At 49.8% G+C, this 22,902-nt stretch overlaps 1 protein-coding gene across 5 annotated transcripts in view; it reads left to right on the top strand.

Annotated features, from left to right (window-relative positions):
- Window positions 1-22,264, top strand: part of RNF14 (ring finger protein 14) — a 161,753-nt gene extending 139,489 nt beyond the window's left edge. For all 5 annotated transcript variants that reach the window (XM_063928148.1, XM_063928151.1, XM_063928147.1 and 2 more), the window contains one exon: window positions 21,180-22,264. In XM_063928148.1, the coding sequence (XP_063784218.1) occupies window positions 21,180-21,237 (58 nt within the window). In that variant the 3' untranslated portion in view covers window positions 21,238-22,264. The remainder of the gene's footprint in view (window positions 1-21,179) is intronic.
- Window positions 22,265-22,902: the final 638 nt, after the last annotated feature.

Raw genomic sequence — 22,902 nt, 5'->3', positions numbered from 1 at the left:
GTATCTGAGGTAACGGGCGCTTTAGAGCCCCTGTATGAGACGTCTGGACATGCACAAGCTGAGTAGCCGGCTGTCTCATGTCAACCACTGTCTTTTATACAAAGCTGACACTGTCACGCAATTTCAACAGTACATCCACTCAGGTGTCGACCCCCCAGGGGGTGACAACACTATTACAGACACTCTACTCCGTCTCCTCATCATTTTTCTCCTCATACATGTCGACACAAACGTACCGACACACAGCACACACACAGGGAATGCTCTGATAGAGGACAGGACCCCACTAGCCCTTTGGGGAGACAGAGGGAGAGTTTGCCAGCACACACCAGAGCGCTATATATATATACAGGGATAACCTTATATAAGTGTTTTTCCCTTTATAGCTGCTGTATTGTTTATACTGCGCCTAATTTGTGCCCCCCTCTCTTTTTTAACCCCTTTCTGTAGTGTAGTGACTGCAGGGGAGAGCCAGGGAGCTTCCCTCCAACTGAGCTGTGAGGGAAAATGGCGCCAGTGTGCTGAGGAGATAGGCTCCGCCCCTTTCTCGGCGTCCTTATCATCCGTTTTCTTGTATGTTTTGGCAGGGGTTAAATGCATCCATATAGCCCAGGAGTTATATGTGATGCATTTATTTTAGCCATAAAAGGTTTTCTATCGATTTATTGCGTCTCAGGGCGCTGCCCCCCCAGCGCCCTGCACCCTCAGTGACCGGAGTGTGAAGTGTGCTGAGAGCAATGGCGCACAGCTGCGGTGCTGTGCGCCTACCTTTATCTGAAGACAGGAAAGTCTTCTGCCGCCGATTTTTCCGGACCTCTTCGCTCTTCTGGCTCTGTAAGGGGGCCGGCGGCGCGGCTCCGGTGACCCATCCAGGCTGAACCTGTGATCGTCCCTCTGGAGCTAATGTCCAGTAGCCTAAGAAGCCCAATCCACTCTGCACGCAGGTGAGTTCGCTTCTTCTCCCCTTAGTCCCTCGATGCAGTGAGCCTGTTGCCAGCAGGTCTCACTGAAAATAATAAACCTAAACTAAAACTTTCACAAAGAGCTCAGGAGAGCCCCTAGTGTGCACCCTTCTCGTCGGGCACAGAAAATCTAACTGAGGCTTGGAGGAGGGTCATAGGGGGAGGAGCCAGTGCACACCAGGTGATCCTAAAGCTTTCTTTAGATGTGCCCTGTCTCCTGCGGAGCCGCTATTCCCCATGGTCCTTACGGAGTTCCCAGCATCCACTAGGACGTCAGAGAAAGAAAGATTAGGTACTATATCTGGTGTGCACTGGCTCCTCCCTCTATGCCCCTCCTCCAGACCTCAGTTAGTATCTGTGCCTGGCCAGAGCTGGATGCACCCTAGGGGCTCTCCTGAGCTTCCTAGAAAAGAAAGTATTTGTTAGGTTTTTTATTTTCAGTGAGATCTGCTGGCAACAGACTCACTGCTACGTGGGACTGAGGGGAGAGAAGCGAACCTACCTGCTTGCAGCTAGCTTGGGCTTCTAAGGCTACTGGACACCATTAGCTCCAGAGGGATCGAACACAGGCCCAGTCCTCGGTCGTCCGGTCCCGGAGCCGCGCCGCCGTCCCCCTTGCAGAGCCAGAAGAACGAAGAGAAGTTGAAAATCGGCGGCTGAAGACTCCGGTCTTCATTAAGGTAGCGCACAGCACTGCAGCTGTGCGCCATTGCTCCCTTAGCACACCACACACTCCGGTCACTGATGGGTGGGGGGCGCCCTGGGCAGCAATTAGATTACCTTACTTGGCGAAAAGCACATAATACAGTCTGATAAACTGTATATGTGCATTAACCCCCGCCATTAAAGTACATAGAAGGACAGAAGCCCGCCGCTGAGGGGGCCGGGCCTTCTTCCTCAGCACACCGGCGCCATTTTCTCTTCACAGCTCAGCTGGAAGGAAGCTCCCCAGGCTCTCCCCTGCAGTATCCTGGTATACAAAGGGTAAAAAAGAGAGGGGGGGCACATAAATTTAGGCGCAAAACTGTGTATATAAGCTGCTATAGGGGAAAAATCACTCAGTATAGTGTACATCCCTGTATTTATATAGCGCTGTGGTGTGTGCTGGCATACTCTCTCTCTGTCTCTCCAAATGACCTGGTGGGGGAACTGTCTTCAAATAGAGCATCCCCTGTGTGTGTGGTGTGTCGGTACGCGTGTGTCGACATGTCTGAGGTAAAAGGCTCCTCTAAGGAGGTGATAGAGCGGATAAGTGTGTGGGAGGGTGTCTCCGTCAACAACGCCGACACCTGTTTGGATATGTGTAAGTGCTGAGGTAAAATTATTGCACAAAGGGTTAGGGAACAGAAAGGAAATCTACCCTGGTCTGTCCCTATGTCACAGAGTCCTTCAGAGTCTCTCTATGTTCACTATCCAAAATAACAAAGTATCGACACGGAGTTTAACTCCACTGTCGACTACGATAATGCAAAGTTACAGCCAAGAGGGCTAAAAGATATTCAATATATGATTATTGGAATAAAAGATGATTTGCATATCACTGATGACTCATCTGTCCCTGACACGAGAGTACACATGTTAAGGGGAAGAATGCTGAGGTAAATTTCCCTCCTCTCATGAGGAAAAAGAGCGGGAATCTCCAGACAAGAGACTGCAGCTTCCCACAAGAGAATTCTCAGGCTGTATCCTTTCCCCACTAGGGCCAGGATGTGTTGAGAATCTTCCCCTTGGGTGTCCTGTTTGCACTAGCTATCCTGCAGATAGCGTGCACATTCTAGTATACTACCCAGACCGGCGATTGTGTCGGCATGGGTTTATAGCGCTGTGGCAGCGTGGACAGGTACCTTATCAGCAGAGATTGAGACCCTAGTATGCATATAAATATTTTAATATGCTGTCTTAAGTGATAGATATATAATTATAAAGCATGCCCAAAGGGACATGAGTATACTGGGTCCTAGAGACAAAAGCTATGTCGATTTCTGCTTGACGTGTCCTGTAGAATATACATTGGACAGATGATCCCGACTTAAGAGGCATATGGAAGGCTGAGGATTGTGTGGAGAAAGGTTCTCGGGCCTGGTCTCCACAGTTATAGCTGGTAATTCTGATATTTTGCCTTATATTCCTGCACAGCCTAGGAAAGCATTATTAAATGCAGCTTTTCGAATAAAGAAACAAGAAAGTCTGAGGTGCGTCCTTTCTTGTCAGAGTCGGGGGCAGAGGAAAGAAGCTGTACAACACAGCTAGTCCCCAGGAACAGAAGTCCTCCCCGGCCTCTACAAAAATCCACCGCATGTCGCTGGGGCTCCACAGGCGGAGCTAGGCCCGGTGGGGACACGCCTTCGTAAGTTCAGCCACAAGTGGGTTCACTCCCTGTTAGATCCCTGGGCAATAGAAATTGTATCGCAGGGATACAGGCTGGACTGTGAGAAGATGCCCCCTCACCGAGGACCCGGCGGGCTTCCCCCCAAGAGAGGGAGCCAGTGTTAACTGCAATTCGTAAATTGTATCTTCAACAGGTGGTGGTCAAGGGTCCCCTCCTTCAACAAGAGGGTGTTATTATTCGACCATGTTATAATCCCGAAACCAGACGGTTCGGTTAGACCCATATTGAATTAAAATCCCTGAACATATACCTGAAAAGATTCAGGTTCAAGATGGAATCGCTAAGGGCGGTCATTGCATGCCTGAAATGAATCGGGACATAAGGGATGCATACCTTCGTGTCCCCATTTATCCACCTCATCAGGCGTGCCTCAGAATTGCGGTACGGGATTGTCATTACCAATTTCACCAAGGTAATGGCAGATATGATGGTGCTCCTGCGGAAGCAAGGTGTCACTATTATCACATACTTGGATGATCTCCTCATAAAAGCGAGATCAAGAGAGCAGTTGCTGGACAGCGTATCACCTTCTCTGGAAGTGAAACGGCAACACGACTGGATTCTATATATTACAAAGTCGCAGTTGGTTCCTACAGCTCATCTGCCTCGCCTAGGCATGATCCTAGACACAGACCAGAAGAGGGTTTATCTCCCGATAGAGAGAGCTCAGGAGCTCATGACACTGGTCAGGAATCCATTGAAAACCAAAACAGGTGTCAGTGCATCACTGCACTCGAGTCCTGGGAAGGATGATGGCATCATACGAGGCCATCCCCTTCGGCTGGTTCCATGCAAGGACAATGGAACTTACTGGACAAGTGGTCCGGTTCACATCTTCAGATGCATCGGTTAATCACCCTATCCCCCAGGGCCAGGGTGTCTCTCCTGTGGTGGCTGCGGAGTGCTCACCTTCTCGAGGGCTGCAGATTCGGCATTCAGGACTGGGTCCTGGTGACCACTGATGCAAGCCTCCGAGGGTGGGAGGCAGTTACACAGGGAAGAAAATTCCAAGGTTTGTGGTCAAGCCAACAGACTTGCCTTCACATCAATATCCTGGAACTAAGGGCCATATACAACGCCCTAAGTCAAGCGGAGTTCCTGCTTCGCGACCAACCGGTTCTGATCCAGTCAGACCGCAGGGGCTCATGTAAACCGCCAGGGCGGCACAAGGAGCAGGGTGGCGAGGGTAGAAGCCACCAGAATTCTTCGCTGGGCGGAGAATCAAGTAAGCGCACTGTCAGCAGTGTTCATTCCGGGAGTGGACACGACCTCCACCCGGGAAAGTGGTGACTTCATCAGGATGTCTTCACGCAGTTTTGCAAATTGATGGAAACTGCCTCAGGTGGACTACATGGCGTCCCACCTCAATAAAAAGATAAAAAAGGTTTTACGCTGGGTCAAGGGACTCTCAGGCGATAGCTGTGGTCGCACTAGTAACACTGTGGGTGTTCCAGTCGGTCTATATATTCCCTCCTCTTCCTCTCAGACCCAAGGGCTGAGAATTGTAATAAACGGAGGAGTTTGAACAATATTCTTTGCTCCGGATTGGCCAAGAAGGACTCGGTACCCGGAACTGCAAGAAATGCTCTCAGAGGACCCATGGCCTCTGCCTCTCAGTCAGGACATGTTGCAACAGGGACCCTGTCTGATCCAAGACTTACCGCGGCTGCGTTGGACCGCATGGCGGTCGAACGCCGGATCCTAGCGGAAAAGGGCATTCCGGGTGCAGTTATTCCTACGCTGATAAAGGCTAGGAAAGACGTGACAGCAAGACTTTTTCACTGTATATGGCGAAAATAGGTTGCTTGGTGTGTGGCCGGGAAGGCCCTACAGAGGAATTCCAGGGGGGTCGATTCCTGCACTTCCTACAGTCAGGAGTGACTATGGGCCTAAAATTAGGATCCATAAAGGCCAAGATTTCGGCCCTATCCCTTTTTCTCTCAAAAAGAACTGGCTTCACTGCCTGAAGTTCGGACGTTGTTACAGGGGTGCTGCATATTCAGCCCCTTTTGTGCCTCCAGTGGCACCTTGGGATCTTAACGTGTGTTGGATTCCTAAAATCCCACTGGTTTGAGCCACTTAAGACCGTGGAGCTAAAATATCTCACGTGGAAAGTGGTCATGCTTTTGGCCTTAGCTTGGACTAGGCGTGTGTCAGAATTGGCGGCTTTGTCATGTAAAAGCCCATATCTGATCTTCCATATGGAAAGGGCAGAATGGAGGACTCGTCCCCAATTTCTCCCTAAGGTGGTATCATCGTTTCATTTGAACCAACCTATTGTGGTGCCTGCGGCTACTAGGGACTTGGAGGATTCCAAGTTGCTGGACGTAGTCCGGGCCCTGAAACTTTATGTTTCAAGGACGGCTAGAGTCAGAAAAACTGACTCGCTTTTTATCCTGCATGCACCCAACAAGCTGGGTGCTCCTGCTTCAAAGCAGACTATTGCTCGCTGGATCTGTAGCACCATTCAGCTTGCACATTCTGCGGCTGGACCGCCGCATCCTAAATCAGTAAAAGCCCATTCCACGAGGAAGGTGGGCTCTTCTTGGGCGGCTGCCCGAGGGGTCTCGGCTTTACAACTTTGCCGAGCTGCTACTTGGTTGGGTTCAAACACTTTTGCAAAATTCTACAAGTTTGATACCCTGGCTGAGGAGGACCTTGAGTTTGCTCATTCGGTGCTGCAGAGTCATCCGCACTCTCCCGCCCGTTTGGGAGCTTTGGTATAATCCCCATGGTCCTTACGGAGTACCCAGCATCCACTAGGACGTCAGAGAAAATAAGAATTTACTCACCGGTAATTCTATTTCTCGTAGTCCGTAGTGGATGCTGGGAGCCCGTCCCAAGTGCGGACTCTCTGCAATACATGTATATAGTTATTGCTTAACTAAAGGGTTATTGTATGAGCCATCTGTTGAGAGAGGCTCAGTTATTGTTCATACTGTTAACTGGGTATAGTTATCACGAGTTGTACAGTGTGATTGGTGTGGCTGGTATGAGTCTTACCCTGGATTCCAAATCCTTTCCTAGTAATGTCAGCTCTTCCGGGCACAGTTTCCCTAACTGAGGTCTGGAGGAGGGGCATAGAGGGAGGAGCCAGTGCACACCAGATATAGTACCTAATCTTTCTTTTAAGAGTGCCCAGTCTCCTGCGGAGCCCGTCTATACCCCCATGGTCCTTACGGAGTAACCAGCATCCACTATGGGCTACGAGAAATAGAATTACCGGTGAGTAAATTCTTATTTTTTTATCAATTTACAAAATGCAAAGTGAATAAATGGAAGAGAAATCTAAATCAGATCAATATTTGGTGAGACCACTCTGCTTTCAAGACAGCATCAATTCTTCTAGGTACACTTGCACACAGTTTTTGAAGGAACTCAAGCAGGTAGGTTGTTTCAAACATCTTGTAGATCTGTGGATGTAGGCTTGTTCAAATCCTTCTGACTCTTTATGTTATCCCAGAAAGACTCGATGATGTTGAGATCAGGGCTCTATTGGTGCCATATCATTACTTCCAGGACTCTTTGTTCTTCTTTACACTGAAGATAGTTCTTATTGACATTGGCTGTATGTTTGGGGTCGTTGTCCTGCTGCAGAATAAACTTAGAGCCAATCAGACACCTCCCTGATGGTGTTGCATGATATATAAGTACCTGCCTTTATTTCTCAGAATTGAGGACCCCATTAATCCTGACCAAATCCCCAACTCCATTTGCTGAAATGCAGCCCCAGACTTGCAAGGAAACTCCATAATGCTTCACTGTTGCCTGCAGACACTCATTATTTTACCTCTCTCCAGTCCAAACAAACTGCCTTCTGTTACAGCCAAATTTCTCATACGTCCTAGAGGATGCTGGGGTCCACTTATTGACCATGGGGGTATAGACGGTTCCGCAGGAGCCATGGGCACTCTTAAGGCTTTTCAATGGGTGTGAACTGGCTCCTCCCTCTATGCCCCACCTCCAGACTTCAGTTTTAGAAATGTGCCCAGGAGACTGGATGCACTCTGAGAAGCTCTACCGAGTTTCTCTGAAAAAGACTTATGTTAGGTTTTTTTTTTTCAGGGAGAACTGCTGGCAACAGTCTCCCTGCATCGTGGGACTGAGGGGGCAGAAGCAGAGCCAACTTCCTGAAGAGTTTCATGGCTCTGCTTCTGGCTGACAGGACACCATTAGCTCCTGAAGGGAACTGAACGCTAGCTGTGCCTAGATGCTCACTCCCACAGCACGCCGTCACCCCCCTCGCAGAGCCAGAAGTCTGATGACAGGTGAGTATGAGAAGATAGATCTTCTAGCAACTAAAGTGACGGCTGAGGTACGGCGCGGCTGTCGGGAGCGCAGCGCGCCATTTCTGCCCACACACACAGAGCACTGCAGGGCGCAGGAGGGGGTGCCCTGGGCAGCAAAATATTACCTTAAACTGGCGCAAAGGGGGCATAAGATGCCGCTGGCACAGCCCTAACCCCGCCAGTATAAATATTAACAGACCTTGCTGAGTAAAAAACGTGCCATTTGCGGGGGCGGAGCTTCTTCCTCAGGCAGCCAGCACACTACTCAGCGCCATTTCCTCTCTCTCCTCAGCTGCAGAGACAACGCTGGTCCTTTCCTCCACTTCTGGCAACAAGTACTGGGTGCAAATAAGGGGGGCACAAAGCGTTTGGTGGTGCATTACTAGTGTGAATTACTGTGTAAAAGCGCTGTTGTCTGGGCATTCTGTGTTCACAGACATTACATACTGGCGCTGGGGTTGTGAACTGGCTGCTCCTATACTGTCTCTCTCTGACAGATTTTGCTGTGGGTCTGTCCCCTTATAAGTCCCAGTGTGTCTGTGAGTGTGTGCTGTACACATGTAAGGCATGTCTGAGGCAGGGAGTTCCTCCCTGGAGGAAGGCATTTTAGGGACACAGAGTTGTAATGTGGTGGCGCTGCCGGCACACCAAGAGCCTGCATGGGTGAAAGAAATACGTGACAGTATGCATCTTATTAACAGGAGGTTAGATAATTCTGAATCTCAGGCTGAATGCTGGAGAAAATCTGTGGAAGATGTGATTTTTCAGGACTCCGTTCTTCCTTCTGCAGGCGGCCCCTCTGGGTCACATAAGAGACCATTTGTGAATACTGATACCGACACAGACTCTGATTCTTGTGTCGACGATAGTGACTAGAGAAATAGATCATAAATTGGCAAAAAATATACAATATATGATTGTGGCTATAAGGGACGTGTTGGAAGTTACAGAAGCCTCACCTGTACCTCAGGAGAATGCTTATTTATGTAAGGAAAAGAAATCCAAAGTCACGTTCCCTCCTTCCCACGTGCTAAATGCTCTCTTTGCAGGGATGTGGGTGAATCCTGAGAAAAAATGTCATATTCCTAAGCGGATTCAGGTAGCTTACCCTTTCCCAGCAGAGGACAGGAAAAAATGGGAATCGCCCCCTGTGTTAGACAGTACACTATCCAGGTTAACAAAGAAGGTAATTCTCCCTGCACCTGGTACGGCTTCACTAAAAGAGCCGGCTGACCGTAAGATGGAAACTACATTGAAATCCATTTATGTTGCCAATGGTACACTGCTCAGACCCACTATTGCCTGCGCGTGGGTCAGACAGCGTGTCATCAGAAATTGACACGGTTGATAAAGATGAGATACTCCTTAAGTTAGGGCATATCAAAGACGCTGCTGCCTACATGCTAGAAGCGATGAAAGATATTGGACTCTTGAGTTCACACGCCGCTACCATGGCGGTATCAGCTAGGCGGGCATTGTGGATTCGCCAGTGGAACGCGGATGCGGATTCCAAAAGAAACATGGAGGCTCTCCCATATAAAGGTGAGACCTTATTTGGCGATGGTCTGGATGCGTTAGTCTCGGCGGCTACCGCAGGCAAGTCAACGTTTTTGCCCTCTGCACCTGCACCGGCAAAAAATGACCTATCACACACACATGCAGTACTTTCGGCCCAATAAATACAAAAGAGCGAGAGGTTCCCCCTTCTTTGCAGGAAGGGGAAGAGGAAAGGGAAAGAAGCCCACAGCGGCTCCCGGTTCCCAGGAGCAGAAGTCTACCCCTACTTCTGCCAAATCTTCAGCATGACGCTGGAACTCCCTTGCGGGAGGCCACTCGGGTGGGGGCACGTCTCAAACTGTTCAGCCAAGGTTGGATTATGTCTGGCCTGGATCCCTGGGTATTGCAAATAGTATCCCAGGGATACAAGCTGGAGTTTCAAGACGTTCCCCCATGCCGATTTTTCAAATCAACCTTGCCAGCTTCTCTTCCAGAAAGAGAAGCAGTAACAGAGGCAATCCAAAAATTATGTCAGGACCAGGTCGTAGTCCTGGTGCCTTTGCCGCAACAAGGGGAGGGGTTTTATTCAAGCCTCTTTGTAGTTCCGAAGCCGGACGGCTTGGTCAGACCAATCCTGAACCTAAAATTTTTTAATCTCTACTTGAAACGGTTCAAGTTCAAGATGGAATCACTCCGGGCAGTGATTTCCAGTCTGGAGGAGGGGGATTACATGGTGTCGGTAGACATCAAGGATGCTTACCTGCATGTTCCCATTTATCCTCCTCACCAGGCCTATCTGAGATTTGCGGTTCAGGATTGCCATTACCAGTTCCAGACGTTACCTTTCGGTCTCTCCACGGCGCCGTGGGTATTCACCAAGGTGATGGCGGAGATGATGGTCCTCCTTCGACAAAGAGGAGTCAATATAATTCCTTATCTGGACGATCTCCTGATAAAGGCGAAATCCATGGAGCAGCTGTTACAAAACATCACGCTCTCCCTGTCGATACCTCAACAACACGGTTGGATCATAAATTATCCAAAGTCACAATTGGAACCGACAACAAGATTGTCTTTTCTCGGCATGCTTCTGGACACGGAAGTTCAGAGAGTATTTCTTCCGGTGGAAAAGGCTCTGGAAATCCAGAAAATGGTAAAACAATTATTGAAACCATCCAGTGTGTTGAGCCATCAGTGCATTCGGTTGTTGGGGAAGATGGGGGCGGCCTACGAGGCCATACAGTTTTGCAGGTTCCATGCCAGAGTATTCCAGTGGGACCTGTTGGACAAGTGGTCGGGATCCCACCTTCACATGCACCGGAAAATAGTCCTGTCGTCAAAAGCCAGGATTTCACTCCTGTGGTGGCTACACAGTCCGCACCTACTAGATGGACGCAGGTTCGGGATTCAGGACTGGGTCCTGGTTACCACGGATGCAAGTCTCCGAGGCTGGGGAGCTGTCACTCAAGGGGAAAGCTTCCAAGGAAAATGGTCAAGTCAGGAAGCCTGCCTTCACATAAACGTGCTGGAATTGAGAGCCATTTACAACGGCCTCCGACAAGCGGTACATCTTCTTCAAGATCATCCCGTGCAGATCCAGTCGGACAATGTAACAGCAGTCGCGTACATAAACAGGCAGGGCGGAACGAAAAGCAGAGCAGCAATGGCAGAGGTGACAAAGATCCTCCTCTGGGCAGAAAGGCACGCAAAAGCTCTGTCAGCAATCTTCATTCCGGGAGTGGACAACTGGGAAGCAGACTTCCTCAGCAGACACGATCTCCATCCAGGAGAGTGGGGCCTCCACCAAGAAGTCTTCGCAGAGGTGACAAGTCTTTGGGGAGTTCCTCAAGTAGACATGATGGCATCTCATCTCAACAAGAAGCTTCAGAAATATTGTTCCAGGTCGAGAGACCCTCAAGCAATAGCAGTGGATGCGTTAGTGGCCCAGTGGGTATTCCAGTTAGTGTATGTCTTCCCTCCACTTCCGCTGATCCCAAAAGTTCTCAGGATCCTAAGTAGAACAAGGGTTCGAGCAATCTTCATTGCCCCAGACTGGCCAAGGAGGGCTTGGTACCCAGATCTTCAGGAGTTGCTCATAGAAGATCCCCGGCCTCTTCCTCTTCGCGAGGACCTGCTGCAGCAGGGGCCGTGCGTGTATCAGGACTTACCACGGCTACGTTTGACGGAATGGCTGTTGAGCGCCGGATCCTAGCCCGTAAGGGTATCCGAAAGAAGTCATTCCCACACTTATTCAGGCCAGGAAAGGAGTAACGTCGAAACATTACCACCGTATTTGGAGAAAGTATGTGTCTTGGCGTGAATCCAAGAAGGCTCCTACGGAAGAGTTTCACTTGGGACGTTTTCTCCATTTTCTGCAGGCTGGTGTGGAGACGGGACTCCGATTGGGGTCAATCAAGGTCCAGATTTCGGCCTTGTTGGTGTTCTTCCAAAAACGATTGGCCTCTCTTCCAGAGGTTCAGACCTTCGTGAAAGGCGTTCTGCACATCCAGCCTCCTTTTGTGCCTCCAGTGGCACCATGGGACCTTAATGAGGTGTTCCTTAAATCGGATTGGTTTGGGCCTCTACGAGAGATAGAGTTGAAGTTTCTCACTTGGAAAGTGGTGATGCTTTTGGCATCGGCATCCGCACGGCGGGTGTCTGAATTGGGGGCCTTGTCTCACAAGAGCCCTTACCTGATTTTCCATGAAGATAGGGCAGAGTTGCGAACTCGCCAACATTTTCTTCCAAAGGTGGTTTCTTCTTTCCACATAAACCAACCTATTGTGGTGCCAGTGGTTACTGACACGTTCACTGAGTCAAAGTCTCTAGATGTGGTTAGAGCTTTGAAGATTTATGTCGCTAGAACAGCTCGATTTCGGAAAACAGAGTCTTTGTTTGTCCTGTATGCTCCCAACAAGATTGGGTGTCCTGCTTCCAAGCAGACTATTGCACGTTGGATCAGAAGTACGATTCAGCAAGCTCATACTACGGCTGGATTGCCGTTGCCGAAGTCGGTGAAGGCCCATTCCACTAGGAAGGTAGGCTCATCCTGGGCGGCTGCCCAGGGGGTCTCGGCATTACAACTTTGCCGAGCAGCTACTTGGTCGGGGTCAAACACGTTTGCAAAATTCTACAAGTTTGATACCTTGGCCGATGAAGACCTCAAGTTTGGTCAATCGGTGCTGCAGGGTCATCCGCACACTCCCGCCCGTACTGGAGCTTTGGCATAAACCCCATGGTCAATAAGTGGACCCCCCAGCATCCTCTAGGACGTATGAGAAAACAGGATTTTAATACCTACCGGTAAATCCTTTTCTCCTAGTCCGTAGAGGATGCTGGGCGCCCGTCCCAGTGCGTACTTTACCTGCAGTTTAGTTATACACAAGTTGTGTTATGTTAGTTTCAGCTTGTTGCTGCAATTGATTTGTGCCTGTTGGCGTGTGTTATGTTGATTGCCATGTGTGCGGCATGGTTGAGGTGTGAGCTGGTATGTATCTCACCACTTGTATTAAAGTAAATCCTTTCCTCGAAATGTCCGTCTCCCTGGGCACAGTTCCTATAACTGAAGTCTGGAGGAGGGGCATAGAGGGAGGAGCCAGTTCACACCCATTGAAAAGTCTTAAGAGTGCCCATGGCTCCTGTGGAACCGTCTATACCCCCATGGTCAATAAGTGGACCCCAGCATCCTCTACGGACTAGGAGAAAAGGATTTACCGGTAGGTATTAAAATCCTGTTATTTCACATTTTGACTCATCAGTACATAGCACACTTTTGCATAGTTGAGCCGCTTGGCATTGTTTCCACGTCAAAGCTATGGCTTTTTGGCTGCAATTATTCCATGAAGACCACTTTTGGCTAGACTTCTCCGAACAGAAGATGGGTGCACCTGGGCCCCCTGGTTTCCGGCAGTTCTGAGCTGATGGTACTTCTGGACATATTCCGAATTCAGAGAGAAGTAAGCATGATGTGTCTTTCCTCTGATGCACTAAGTTTCCTTGGCTGACCACTGAGTCTTCGGTCCTCAACATTGGAGTTGAGGATTTGGTCAGGTTTAATGGTGTCCTTAATGCTGAGAAATACAGGCAGGTACACATCCATCATGCAATACCATCAGGGAAGCATCTCCAAATGTAGTCTGCAGCAGGACAATGATCCCAAACATACAGTCACTGTTTTTAAGAACTATCTTTGAAGACTTTGAGGTAAAGAACAAGGAGCCCTGGAAGTGATTATATGGCCCCCACAGAGCCCTGATCTCAACATCGTCAAGTCTGTCTGAGATTACATGAAGATACTGAAGGATTTAAGCAAGCTTACATCCACAGAAGTCCTGTTGTTAGTTCTCCAAGATGTTTGGAACAACGTCCCTGCCGAGTTCTTTCAAAAACTGTGCAAGTGTACCTATTTATTTATTTATTACCAGTTATTTATATAGCACACACATATTTCGCAGCGCTTTACAGAGAATATTTGGACATTCACATCAGTCCCTGCTCCAGTGGAGCTTACAATCTATATTCCCTACCACATGTACACACACATTCACGCTAGGGTTCATTTTGGGAGCCAATTAACCATCAGTATATTTTTGGATTGTGGGAGGAAACCGGAGCAACCGGAGGAAAACCCACGCAAGTACGGAGAGAATATACAAACTCTGCACAGTTAGGGCCATGGTGGGAATCGAACCCATGACCTCAGTGCTGTGAGGCAGTAATGCTAACCATTACACAATCCGTACTACCATACCTAGAAGAATTGATGGTGTTTTCAAGGCAAAGGGTGGTCACGCCAAATATTGATTTGATTTAGATTCCTCTTCAGTTCATTCATTTTGCATTTTGTTAATCGATAAAAATAAACTTTCTCCTTCATCCACTAGGGGACACTGGAGCGCAGTTACAATGGGGAAATAGTAGGCAGTAACTGGGAGCTGGCACTTTAAAACTCAAACACTGTGGCTAGCTCCTCCCCTACTATGTCCCCTCTCCAAGCCAGTCTTTGTTTTGTGCCCAGAGGGAGCTGGTCACTCTTTGGGTTTCTCTGAAGAATTTTTTTTTTTCTCTTCTTCTTTCTCTGGCAGCTTTGCCACTGCCAGTCTGCACCGCGGGAGGCTGCCGGCGGGGTCCCATCGCAGCTGCGTGCGGCTCGGGATGGGCCCCGGCTGAAGGAGACACTGAGCTCTCCGGAGCCGGCCGGACACCGCTGCATGCGACGCGTGTCGGTGCCGCTCTGTCGGCAGAAGATTCCGGCAGCGGTAAGTATGTGCGGCCGGACACCGCTGCGTGCGGCGCATGTCGGGGCCGCTCCACCAGGGGGTGAGTACAAGCAGTGTTTGGATGCACACTTTTATTTATACTATATGATTTTCTTTGATTGATTTATTTACTTTGTTGCTCCGGTCTCCCCTCCCGCACCTAGGGCTGGTCCCAGCGCCGCAGCTCCTACCCGCTCCCACACGCACTACCCGCCCCCCCCCCCCCCCCCCCCCGCCCTCCTCTTAGGGCTGGTCCCTGCTGCGGCTCACTCCCCCCGCTGTACGCGGGTCCCGGCTCGCTCTCCTCCCGCTCCTTCAGCCTTGATCCCCGCTAAGCGCGGCTCACAGAGCCGGCACGGGGATCGCGCTGGAGGCGCGAAGCAAGTTTAAATTTGGCGCCTTTGCGGAGGGGGCGGAGCTTAGCCCCGCTCTACTCCGCTGGACTCAGCGCGCGCTGACGGCCATTTCCCGAGGCTGCAGCGCGGGAACCAACGGGACACGCAGTGAGCTGGTTACAGTGGGGACAAAAAGGGGGCACTGGGGGCACCTGTATTTTTTTGTTAGGGCTGCTTACACTGCACAGTACAGTGCAGGACACTTAGTGCTGCTGTGGCTGCGCTGCTCCCTGCTCTCCCCCTCCCTCCCCTTCTGCCTATTGCTGTGTGTGTGGGGGGGAGTGTGACAGCTTGGTGCTGCCATGGCAGGCAAAGGTTCCAAGGCAACTCAAAAGCAGAGTCTTCATTTATGTGAGGAGGGGGGGGGGGGCAGAATCTACCCAGCCCTCCTCAGTACCCCAGAGCACCCCTGCATGGACATCACAGCTCACGGAGGTTATGTCCGTGCTGGCTAGGGAACTGAAGGCCTCTAGGGAAGACAGAGAGGCGGCCCGGGTCTGACAGCCGGTCCCGGTGCCGGAGCCTGAACCAGCATGGGCTATTTCCCTTGCAAAATCAGTTGAAGGGCTCTCTAGGGCGGTAATCCCTTCTCAGGCGCCGTCCTTTAGTCCTCCCACACAGGCTTCTAAAAAGAGATTGCTAGCCTCTGTGTTGCAGGATTCTGACGATGATATGCCTCTATTGGATAAGGCAGTGGTAGATGTACAGGATACTGATGACGATCAGGTGTACGAGGACTCTGAACCAGTAGCTCAGGGTATAGAGGCTCTTATTACTGCTATTTGCTCAGTATTACAGGTGGAGGAGACGGAGCAGGACACCTTACGCCCTTCAAGGTTTGTCACCAAGCAATGCTTGCCGGTGACTTTTCCAGTTTCGGAGGAGCTGGATGCACTCATCACGGCAGCCTGGAAACATCCAGACGCGAAGTTTCAGGTATCAAGAAAAATGTTGTCTTCCTATTCTTTTCCCACAGATAGCAGGACGCGTTATGAGACCTCCCCGATTGTGGATCCTTCGGTGTCTCATCTGTCCAAGAAGACGGCTCTGCCGGTTCCGGGAGCAACTTCGCTTAAAGAGGCGTCAGATAGGAAATTGGAATCCACCTTGAAGACTATTTACTCGGCGGCGGGGGTATTACATCGCCCAGCGCAGGTAGGTTGTTGGGTCAACAAGGCGATGGAGGCTTGGGCAGAGCAATTGTCCTCTGGAATTCGGGACGATTTGCCGGCGGATCAACTGATACAGTTGGCGGAACACATCCGTGAGTCAGCCCTTTATCTTTGTGAGACTTCCAAGGACATCTGCATCATCGGTGCTAGGATTTTCGCTTTAGCAATTTCGGCTCGCAGAGCTCTCTGGCTGCGGCAGTGGCAAGCGGATACGGAGTCCCAGCGGGCAGCAGAAGCGTTGCCCTTTACGTGAGAGGTCCTGTTCGGTAAGGGTCTGGATGCCTGGATTTCTCAGGCCACCGGAGGTAAGTCGACTTATCTTCCTTCTGCTGCTCCAGCCTCTCGCGGGCCCTATAGGGGTCCCTCCTTTCGGGCCCCTTCCAGGTTTCGAGGCCAGGCCAGGGGGGGAGCTTCCGCCTCCCGTGGCCATAGGGGTAGAGGCAGAGGTTCCACAGCCTCAACCCAGTCAGAGGTTAAAACCGCCGCCACTACCACCGCATGACGAGCTCCCCTCCCACCTGGGGGACCACAGGGTGGGAGCTCGTCTGTGGGACTTCAAGGAAGTCTGGATACAGTCCTGCCCAGATGCTTGGGTCAGGGATCTCATCACTTGCGGTTACAAGCTCGATTTTCAGACCCGCCCGCCCCAGCGGTTTTTCACCACAGGTTTACCAGTTTCCGACAGAGGAGTTGCCTTGCAGGCAGCGGTCCAGAAGCTTCTAGCCGCAAGAGTACTGATCCCTGTTCCCTCTCAGCATCGGAAACAGGGATATTACTCAAGCCTGTTTCTTGTACCGAAGCCGGACGGCTCGGTCAGGCCAATCCTGAACTTGAAGGATCTCAATCAGTATTTGAGGGTATTCAAGTTCAAGATGGAGTCCCTCCAGTCTGCTGTTGTGGGTTTGGAGAAAAACGAGTTTCTGGCGTCCTTAAACATCAAGGATGCATACTTACATGTTCCCATTTGGCCTCCTCATCAGGCTTTTCTCCGGTTCGCGATACAGGACGCTCATTTCCAGTTCCAGGCCCTTCCATTCGGTCTCTCTTCTGCTCCCAGAGTGTTCACAAAAGTCATGGCGGTCATGATGGCCCTACTTCGGGAGCAGGGTGTGACGATTGTTCCCTATCTGGACTATCTGCTCATAAAGGCGCGCTCGGCGGAGCTTTTACTTCAGAATATCCGGATAACGCAGGACCTTCTGGTTCGGCACGGGTGGATCCTGAACTTCCAGAAGTCTCACTTATGCCCCTCACAACGGTTGCTGTTTTTGGGAATGATTCTCGACACGGTTCGTCAGAAGGTTTTCCTTCCTCAGGACAAGATCCTGTCTTTACAGACGCTGGTAAGATTGGTCCTTCGACACCGTCGGGTGTCGGTGTATCTGTGCATTCGCCTTCTGGGAAAGATGGTAGCGGCGTTCAAAGCTCTTCCGTACGGTCGCTTTCACTCTCGACCGTTTCAGCTGTGTCTTCTACATCAGTGGTCAGGATATCATCTGTTCCTTCATCAGCGGGTGTCGCTATCTCCAAAGGCACGGTCGTCGCTTCTCTGGTGGCTCCAGTCGGCACATCTGTTGGAAGGAAGGAGGTTCGGAGTGTGGGATTGGACTCTTCTCACCACGGACGCAAGTCTGCGAGGCTGGGGGGCAGTGACCCTCGAACATCGGTTCCAGGGACGCTGGTCGATCCACGAATCCGCTCTCCCGATAAACATTCTCGAACTACGGGCGGTATGCAACGCCCTACTTCAGGCACATCACCTGCTGTGCGGTCGAGCGGTCAGGGTTCAATCCGACAACGCCACAACGGTAGCGTACATCAACCGTCAGGGCGGCACTTGCAGCCGTGCGGCGATGAGGGAGGTCACCAACATACTTCTCTGGGCGGAGGAGTATGCGCTGTCCTTCTCGGCGACATTCATACCAGGAGTGGAAAATTGGGAAGCCGATTACCTCAGCCGACAGGACATGCACCCGGGAGAGTGGTCACTGCATCCCCAGGTGTTTTGTCAGCTTGTCCGCCGGTGGGGAAGACCACAGATCGACCTCATGGCGTCCCGCCTGAACCATCAGCTGCCTCTTTATTATGCTCGAACGAGAGACCCGGCGGCTGCGGGCGTGGATGTCCTCACGGCTCCTTGGAATTTCCGGTACGTTTACCTCTTTCCTCCCTTCCCGCTGTTGCCTCGGGTTCTACAACGCATCAAGAGAGAAAACGCTCTGGTCCTCCTGGTGGCTCCAGATTGGCCGCGCAGAACTTAGTACTCCACCCTCCGCCTGTTGTCAGTAGCCGAGCCTTGGCCCCTGCCACTACGGGACGATCTTCTGCAACAGGGTCTTTTTCTTTATCCAGACTTACGCAGGCTACGTTTGACGGCGTGACTGTTGAGAAGGCCATCTTGAAAAAGAAGGGGATTCCTCGTACGGTTATACCTACTATGCTTCGGGCTAGAAAGTCAGTCACATCGTCTCACTACTACCGTATTTGGAAGGCTTATGTAGCTTGGTGTGAACGTCGACCGTTTTCTCCTTCAGTTTTTCGCTTGGCCCGCCTTCTCAGTTTTTTGCAGGCGGGTTTTTCGGCAGGCTTAAGACTGGGTTCACTAAAGGTGCAGGTCTCTGCTCTTTCGTTTTTTTCCAGAAAAAGTTAGCCTTGCTGCCAGAAGTTCAGACTTTCTTTCAGGGGGTTTTACGAATACAGCCTCCCTTTCGCCCCCCAACAGCACCATGGGACCTCACTCTGGTTCTCGCTTTTCTGCAATCCTCGTTGTTTGAGCCTCTGGAGTCCGTGGAGATGAAATATCTCATCTGGAAGGTGGTTCTTCTCCTGGCTCTCGCTTCGGCTAGACGGGTGTCGGAACTTGGGGCTCTTTCTTGTCGTCCTCCTTACCTGGTGTTTCATGCTGATAGGGCCGAGCTCCGTACTCGCATGTCTTTTCTACCTAAGGTGGTGTCCGATTTTCACATCAATCAGCCACTTGTGGTTCCGGCTCTCTTGGTAGACTCTCCGGATTCAAGATCATTAGACGTAGTCAGAGCGCTCAAGATCTATGTGGATAGGACTAAGGCTATTCGGAAGTCCGATTCCTTATTTGTTTTATACGATGCTACCCGCCGTGGTTGGCCGGCTTCTAAGCAGACTTTGTCACGATGGATTCGGCTGACCATCAGACAAGCTTATTTGGCAGCTTCTCGGGAACCTCCGGATTCAATTTGAGCGCACTCTACGCTTTCTGTGGGACCTTCGTGGGCGGCTGCCCATGGGGTCTCCATTACTTCTTTATGTCGGGCGTCTACTTGGTCGGGCCGACATACGTTTGTCAAATTTTACAGGTTTGACTCTTTTGCGGCCTCTGCGTCACAGTTTGGCCGAGCGGTTTTACAGGACTCTCAGCGCTCTCCCGCCCGTTTTGGGAGCTCTGGGACGTCCCCATTGTAACTGCGCTCCAGTGTCCCCTAGTGGATGAAGGTGAAATCAGGATTTTGGTACTTACCGATAAATCCCTTTCTCCGATTCCACAGGGGACACTGGACGCCCACCCAGCGCTGTCTCCTCCTTGTTCGCTTAACGGTTTGCAGATCACTATGTGACTGCTTGTTTGTTTCAGGTTAACCTTTTGTTAGGTTAGGTTCCAAGTTGGTTTCGTGTTATCCTGGTTTACATGGCGGCGTTAACCTCCTCTACTTTAACGTTAGTTTATTCCAGCTCTCCTCGGGCACAGTTTTAAGTAGACTGGCTTGGAGGGGGGACATAGTAGGGGAGGAGCTAGCCACAGTGTTTGAGTTTTAAAGTGCCAGCTCCCAGTTACTGCCTAATATTTCCCCATTGTAACTGCGCTCTAGTGTCCCCTGTGGAATCGGAGAAAGGGATTTATCGGTAAGTACCAAAATCCTGATATTAACCCTTTTATTTTTGAAAGCATTCTTACTTTGCAGCATTTTTCCACAACTGCCTAAAACTTTGACGCAGTTCTGTATGTCTGGCCAATTGGTAAGTCTGTTTGCATGCCCTATCGGTCGCTTGGCCGGTGGGTTGGACAGGTGTGTCCCCAGCCTAAAATGCAGCATTTACTTACTTTTGTTGTTTTCTGAACCTTGTTGCTATCTGATAATTTATAAGCCTTTTACGAATAATTAAATCTTTTCAGCCTTGTACTTTTGCTATCTCTTTGGTGATGTGTTACATGTGGCTACTTAGGAGTCAAAACCTCTATCTCTCATCTCATTGGAATAACAATGGCAGTCTGAGGCAGCAAAGGTCCCTGATTCGCCATACATCTGAATGAGGAACTTGCTAGTTAACAGTAATGACATCACAGATATGTGATCCATTCAAAGTGATTTGGAGATTATCAAAAGAAGATTGAAGGCTAATTACTTACATGTCCCAGATATCCATTCTATCTCTAACCCATGCCAGCAGCCTTTTAGTCATTAAATTGGTAGTACCCCTTTCAGACTATTGTTTGCGGGTCGCACCAGGAGCCGTACATGGGTGCTTTCCGGGTGTGACCCACCTGAGCCCCTTTCACATCGCTGTCACCAGTCCGGCATATTGCCAGGTTGGTGATGTCGGCGTGACACGTATGATCATATCGACTCGGCAACCCATTCACACCGCACAGCGACCCAGGTTGAAGCCATATTTAACCTTGGTCGCTACCACCCAGGATATTTACCCTGGGCCCTTTTCAGACTGCACTGCAATTCGGGTTACTGCATGCTCATGTGCAATATCCCGGGTTACAAGCTGGCTATCTGAAAGGGGTATTTTCCTGTGCGGGATACGAGGGAAAGTGTATAATGTTGCTGGCTGGGAAATACCATATTATAACCATTTCTCTGGCACCTTAGAGCCATTGCCGCTATTTGAAGTACTGGATTCTGGTAAATTATAAAATACTTTCTTACACTTACTAAGCCAGGAGTATTCAACATGCGGCCCTTCAGCTGCTCCGGACCTGCACATCCCAGCATGCCCTGCAACAGTTTTGCTATAAGGGGCATGCTGGGATGTGTAGTTCCACAGTAGCTGCGGGACCTCGTGTTAAATTCCCCTGCACTAAGCAATAGGTGTGAACAAACCATTTATCAGAACAATGGAAAATGACCTTGATTTTAGTAAAGTTGCCATATAGTATGTCCTAAGTTCCATTAGCAAGCTGGTGCCATACTTACCTAGGACTTGTACATATTTCTTGTGTTTATTCATTTACAGATTGTTCTATGGTACTCCAGGCAATGACGTTCCATTTGATGAGGAAGAAGAGGACTGAGTCGTGGCTCTGTGACTGGAGTTGCTGCAGCTGTTTAGAGCTTTGTTGATGCTGTTGATTTCTTTCACACCGTATTTAACGTCACTACAGTTACCACAACGATGTCCTATGCGCTCTTGTATACTCTTAGAAGACTTACTGACAGAAACACATATTAGAATGTTAATTATAAACGACTGCCCTTCTCTTTACATTTACAAAATAGTGACTGTGATTTTGTTTGAGTTCCATACATTAGTATGGCTTGCACTTCTCTACATAAACATTATGTCTCCTAATAATAAGTTAATTTATTGTGGTACTAAACTGTAAAACAAAATAAAGACACTTACTGCCCAAATTTGGGCGACAGATATTTGAACACAAGTGTAAGGTTGCCTTTGCATATGAAGGGTTCTATTAATGAAGCAGTGAAAAGGGTGGAGAAGTGAGCCAGTGGAGAAGTTGCCCATGGCAACCAATCAGCATTGAAGTAACATTTAGAATTTGCATACTATACACTTGTACAGAGCAGCTGATTGGTTGCCATGGGCAACTTCTCAACAGGCTCACTTCTCCACACTTTTCACTGCTTCATGGATAGACCCCAAAGTGCCTTGTGTATGTTGTTTGCGTTTAAGTGAAATTTACACTTTCATTTAAGTAAAGATAACTACTCTCTCCCCTCGTTTAGAGCACATCAGAGGTTCCTCCTATAGCACAGTGCATCTTCCACTTTACGTAAGAGGCAATGCAGATATACGCCATGTTAGAGTGATGCCGTTGGAATGCTGATAGTAGCAGCACGATATTGCTGAAACAGCACATATTTTAGCTTGCATCTAAATAGGGCTGTGCATGAAAATGCGTGATGGTTGGGCTCCTGTGTGTATGCGCGATGTATGCACCTGTGCGTCACACGATCCGACACCAATTGCCGCCACAGAATTTTGGAAACATAGACAACACAGGAGTTTCTGACTACATAGAATGGAGTACTTCATGTCTCTGAGGTTTGGGATCCCATAGAGTGGGTAGGAGGGGGGGGGGGGGGGGGACACCTCCAATTTGCTATACTGAGATGGCTCTGAGCACGGAGGATTGTCCTAAGGCATGGGTCTTCAGCTAGTGGCCCTCCAACTGCTGTGTATCTACACATCCCAGCATGCCCTGGCACTGTTTTTCTATTAAGGCATGCTAAAACTGAGGCAAGGCATGCTGGGATGTGTAGTTCCACAGCAGCTGGAGGGTCGCAGGTTGAAGACCCATGTCCTAAGGCATAATAACCCAATAGATAATATTTCTCTAGCATCCATAAGGGATATTGAGGAATCTAGTACGATGGGGTATAGACGGGGTGCATAGGAGCCAGTGCAGTTTAAATTTCTTCAACTGGGTGTGCTGGCTCCTCCCCTCTATGACCCTTCCCACAGGCAGTTTAGAAAAAAGTGCCCTCAGGAGAGGATGCACATCTCTGAGCTCCAGAGAGTTCTCTTCAACTCTCCTGTTCAGCTGCTGGTTGTTATATGTTAGTGGTGTGCTGGTATGTAAATCTCATCACTCTTTGTTAACATATTTCCTTATCTCATATGTCCTCTTCCCTTCGGGCACGTTTTTACCTATAACTGCCTTTGGGAGGGGGCATAGAGGGGAGGAGCCAGCACACCCAGTTGAAGAAATTTAAAG

This window comes from Pseudophryne corroboree, chromosome 6 (genome assembly GCF_028390025.1).
Source record: "Pseudophryne corroboree isolate aPseCor3 chromosome 6, aPseCor3.hap2, whole genome shotgun sequence".
NCBI classification, from domain to species: domain Eukaryota; kingdom Metazoa; phylum Chordata; class Amphibia; order Anura; family Myobatrachidae; genus Pseudophryne; species Pseudophryne corroboree.
The sequence above is the reverse complement of the archived record's forward strand: the minus strand, read 5'-3'. Positions and strand labels throughout refer to the sequence as shown.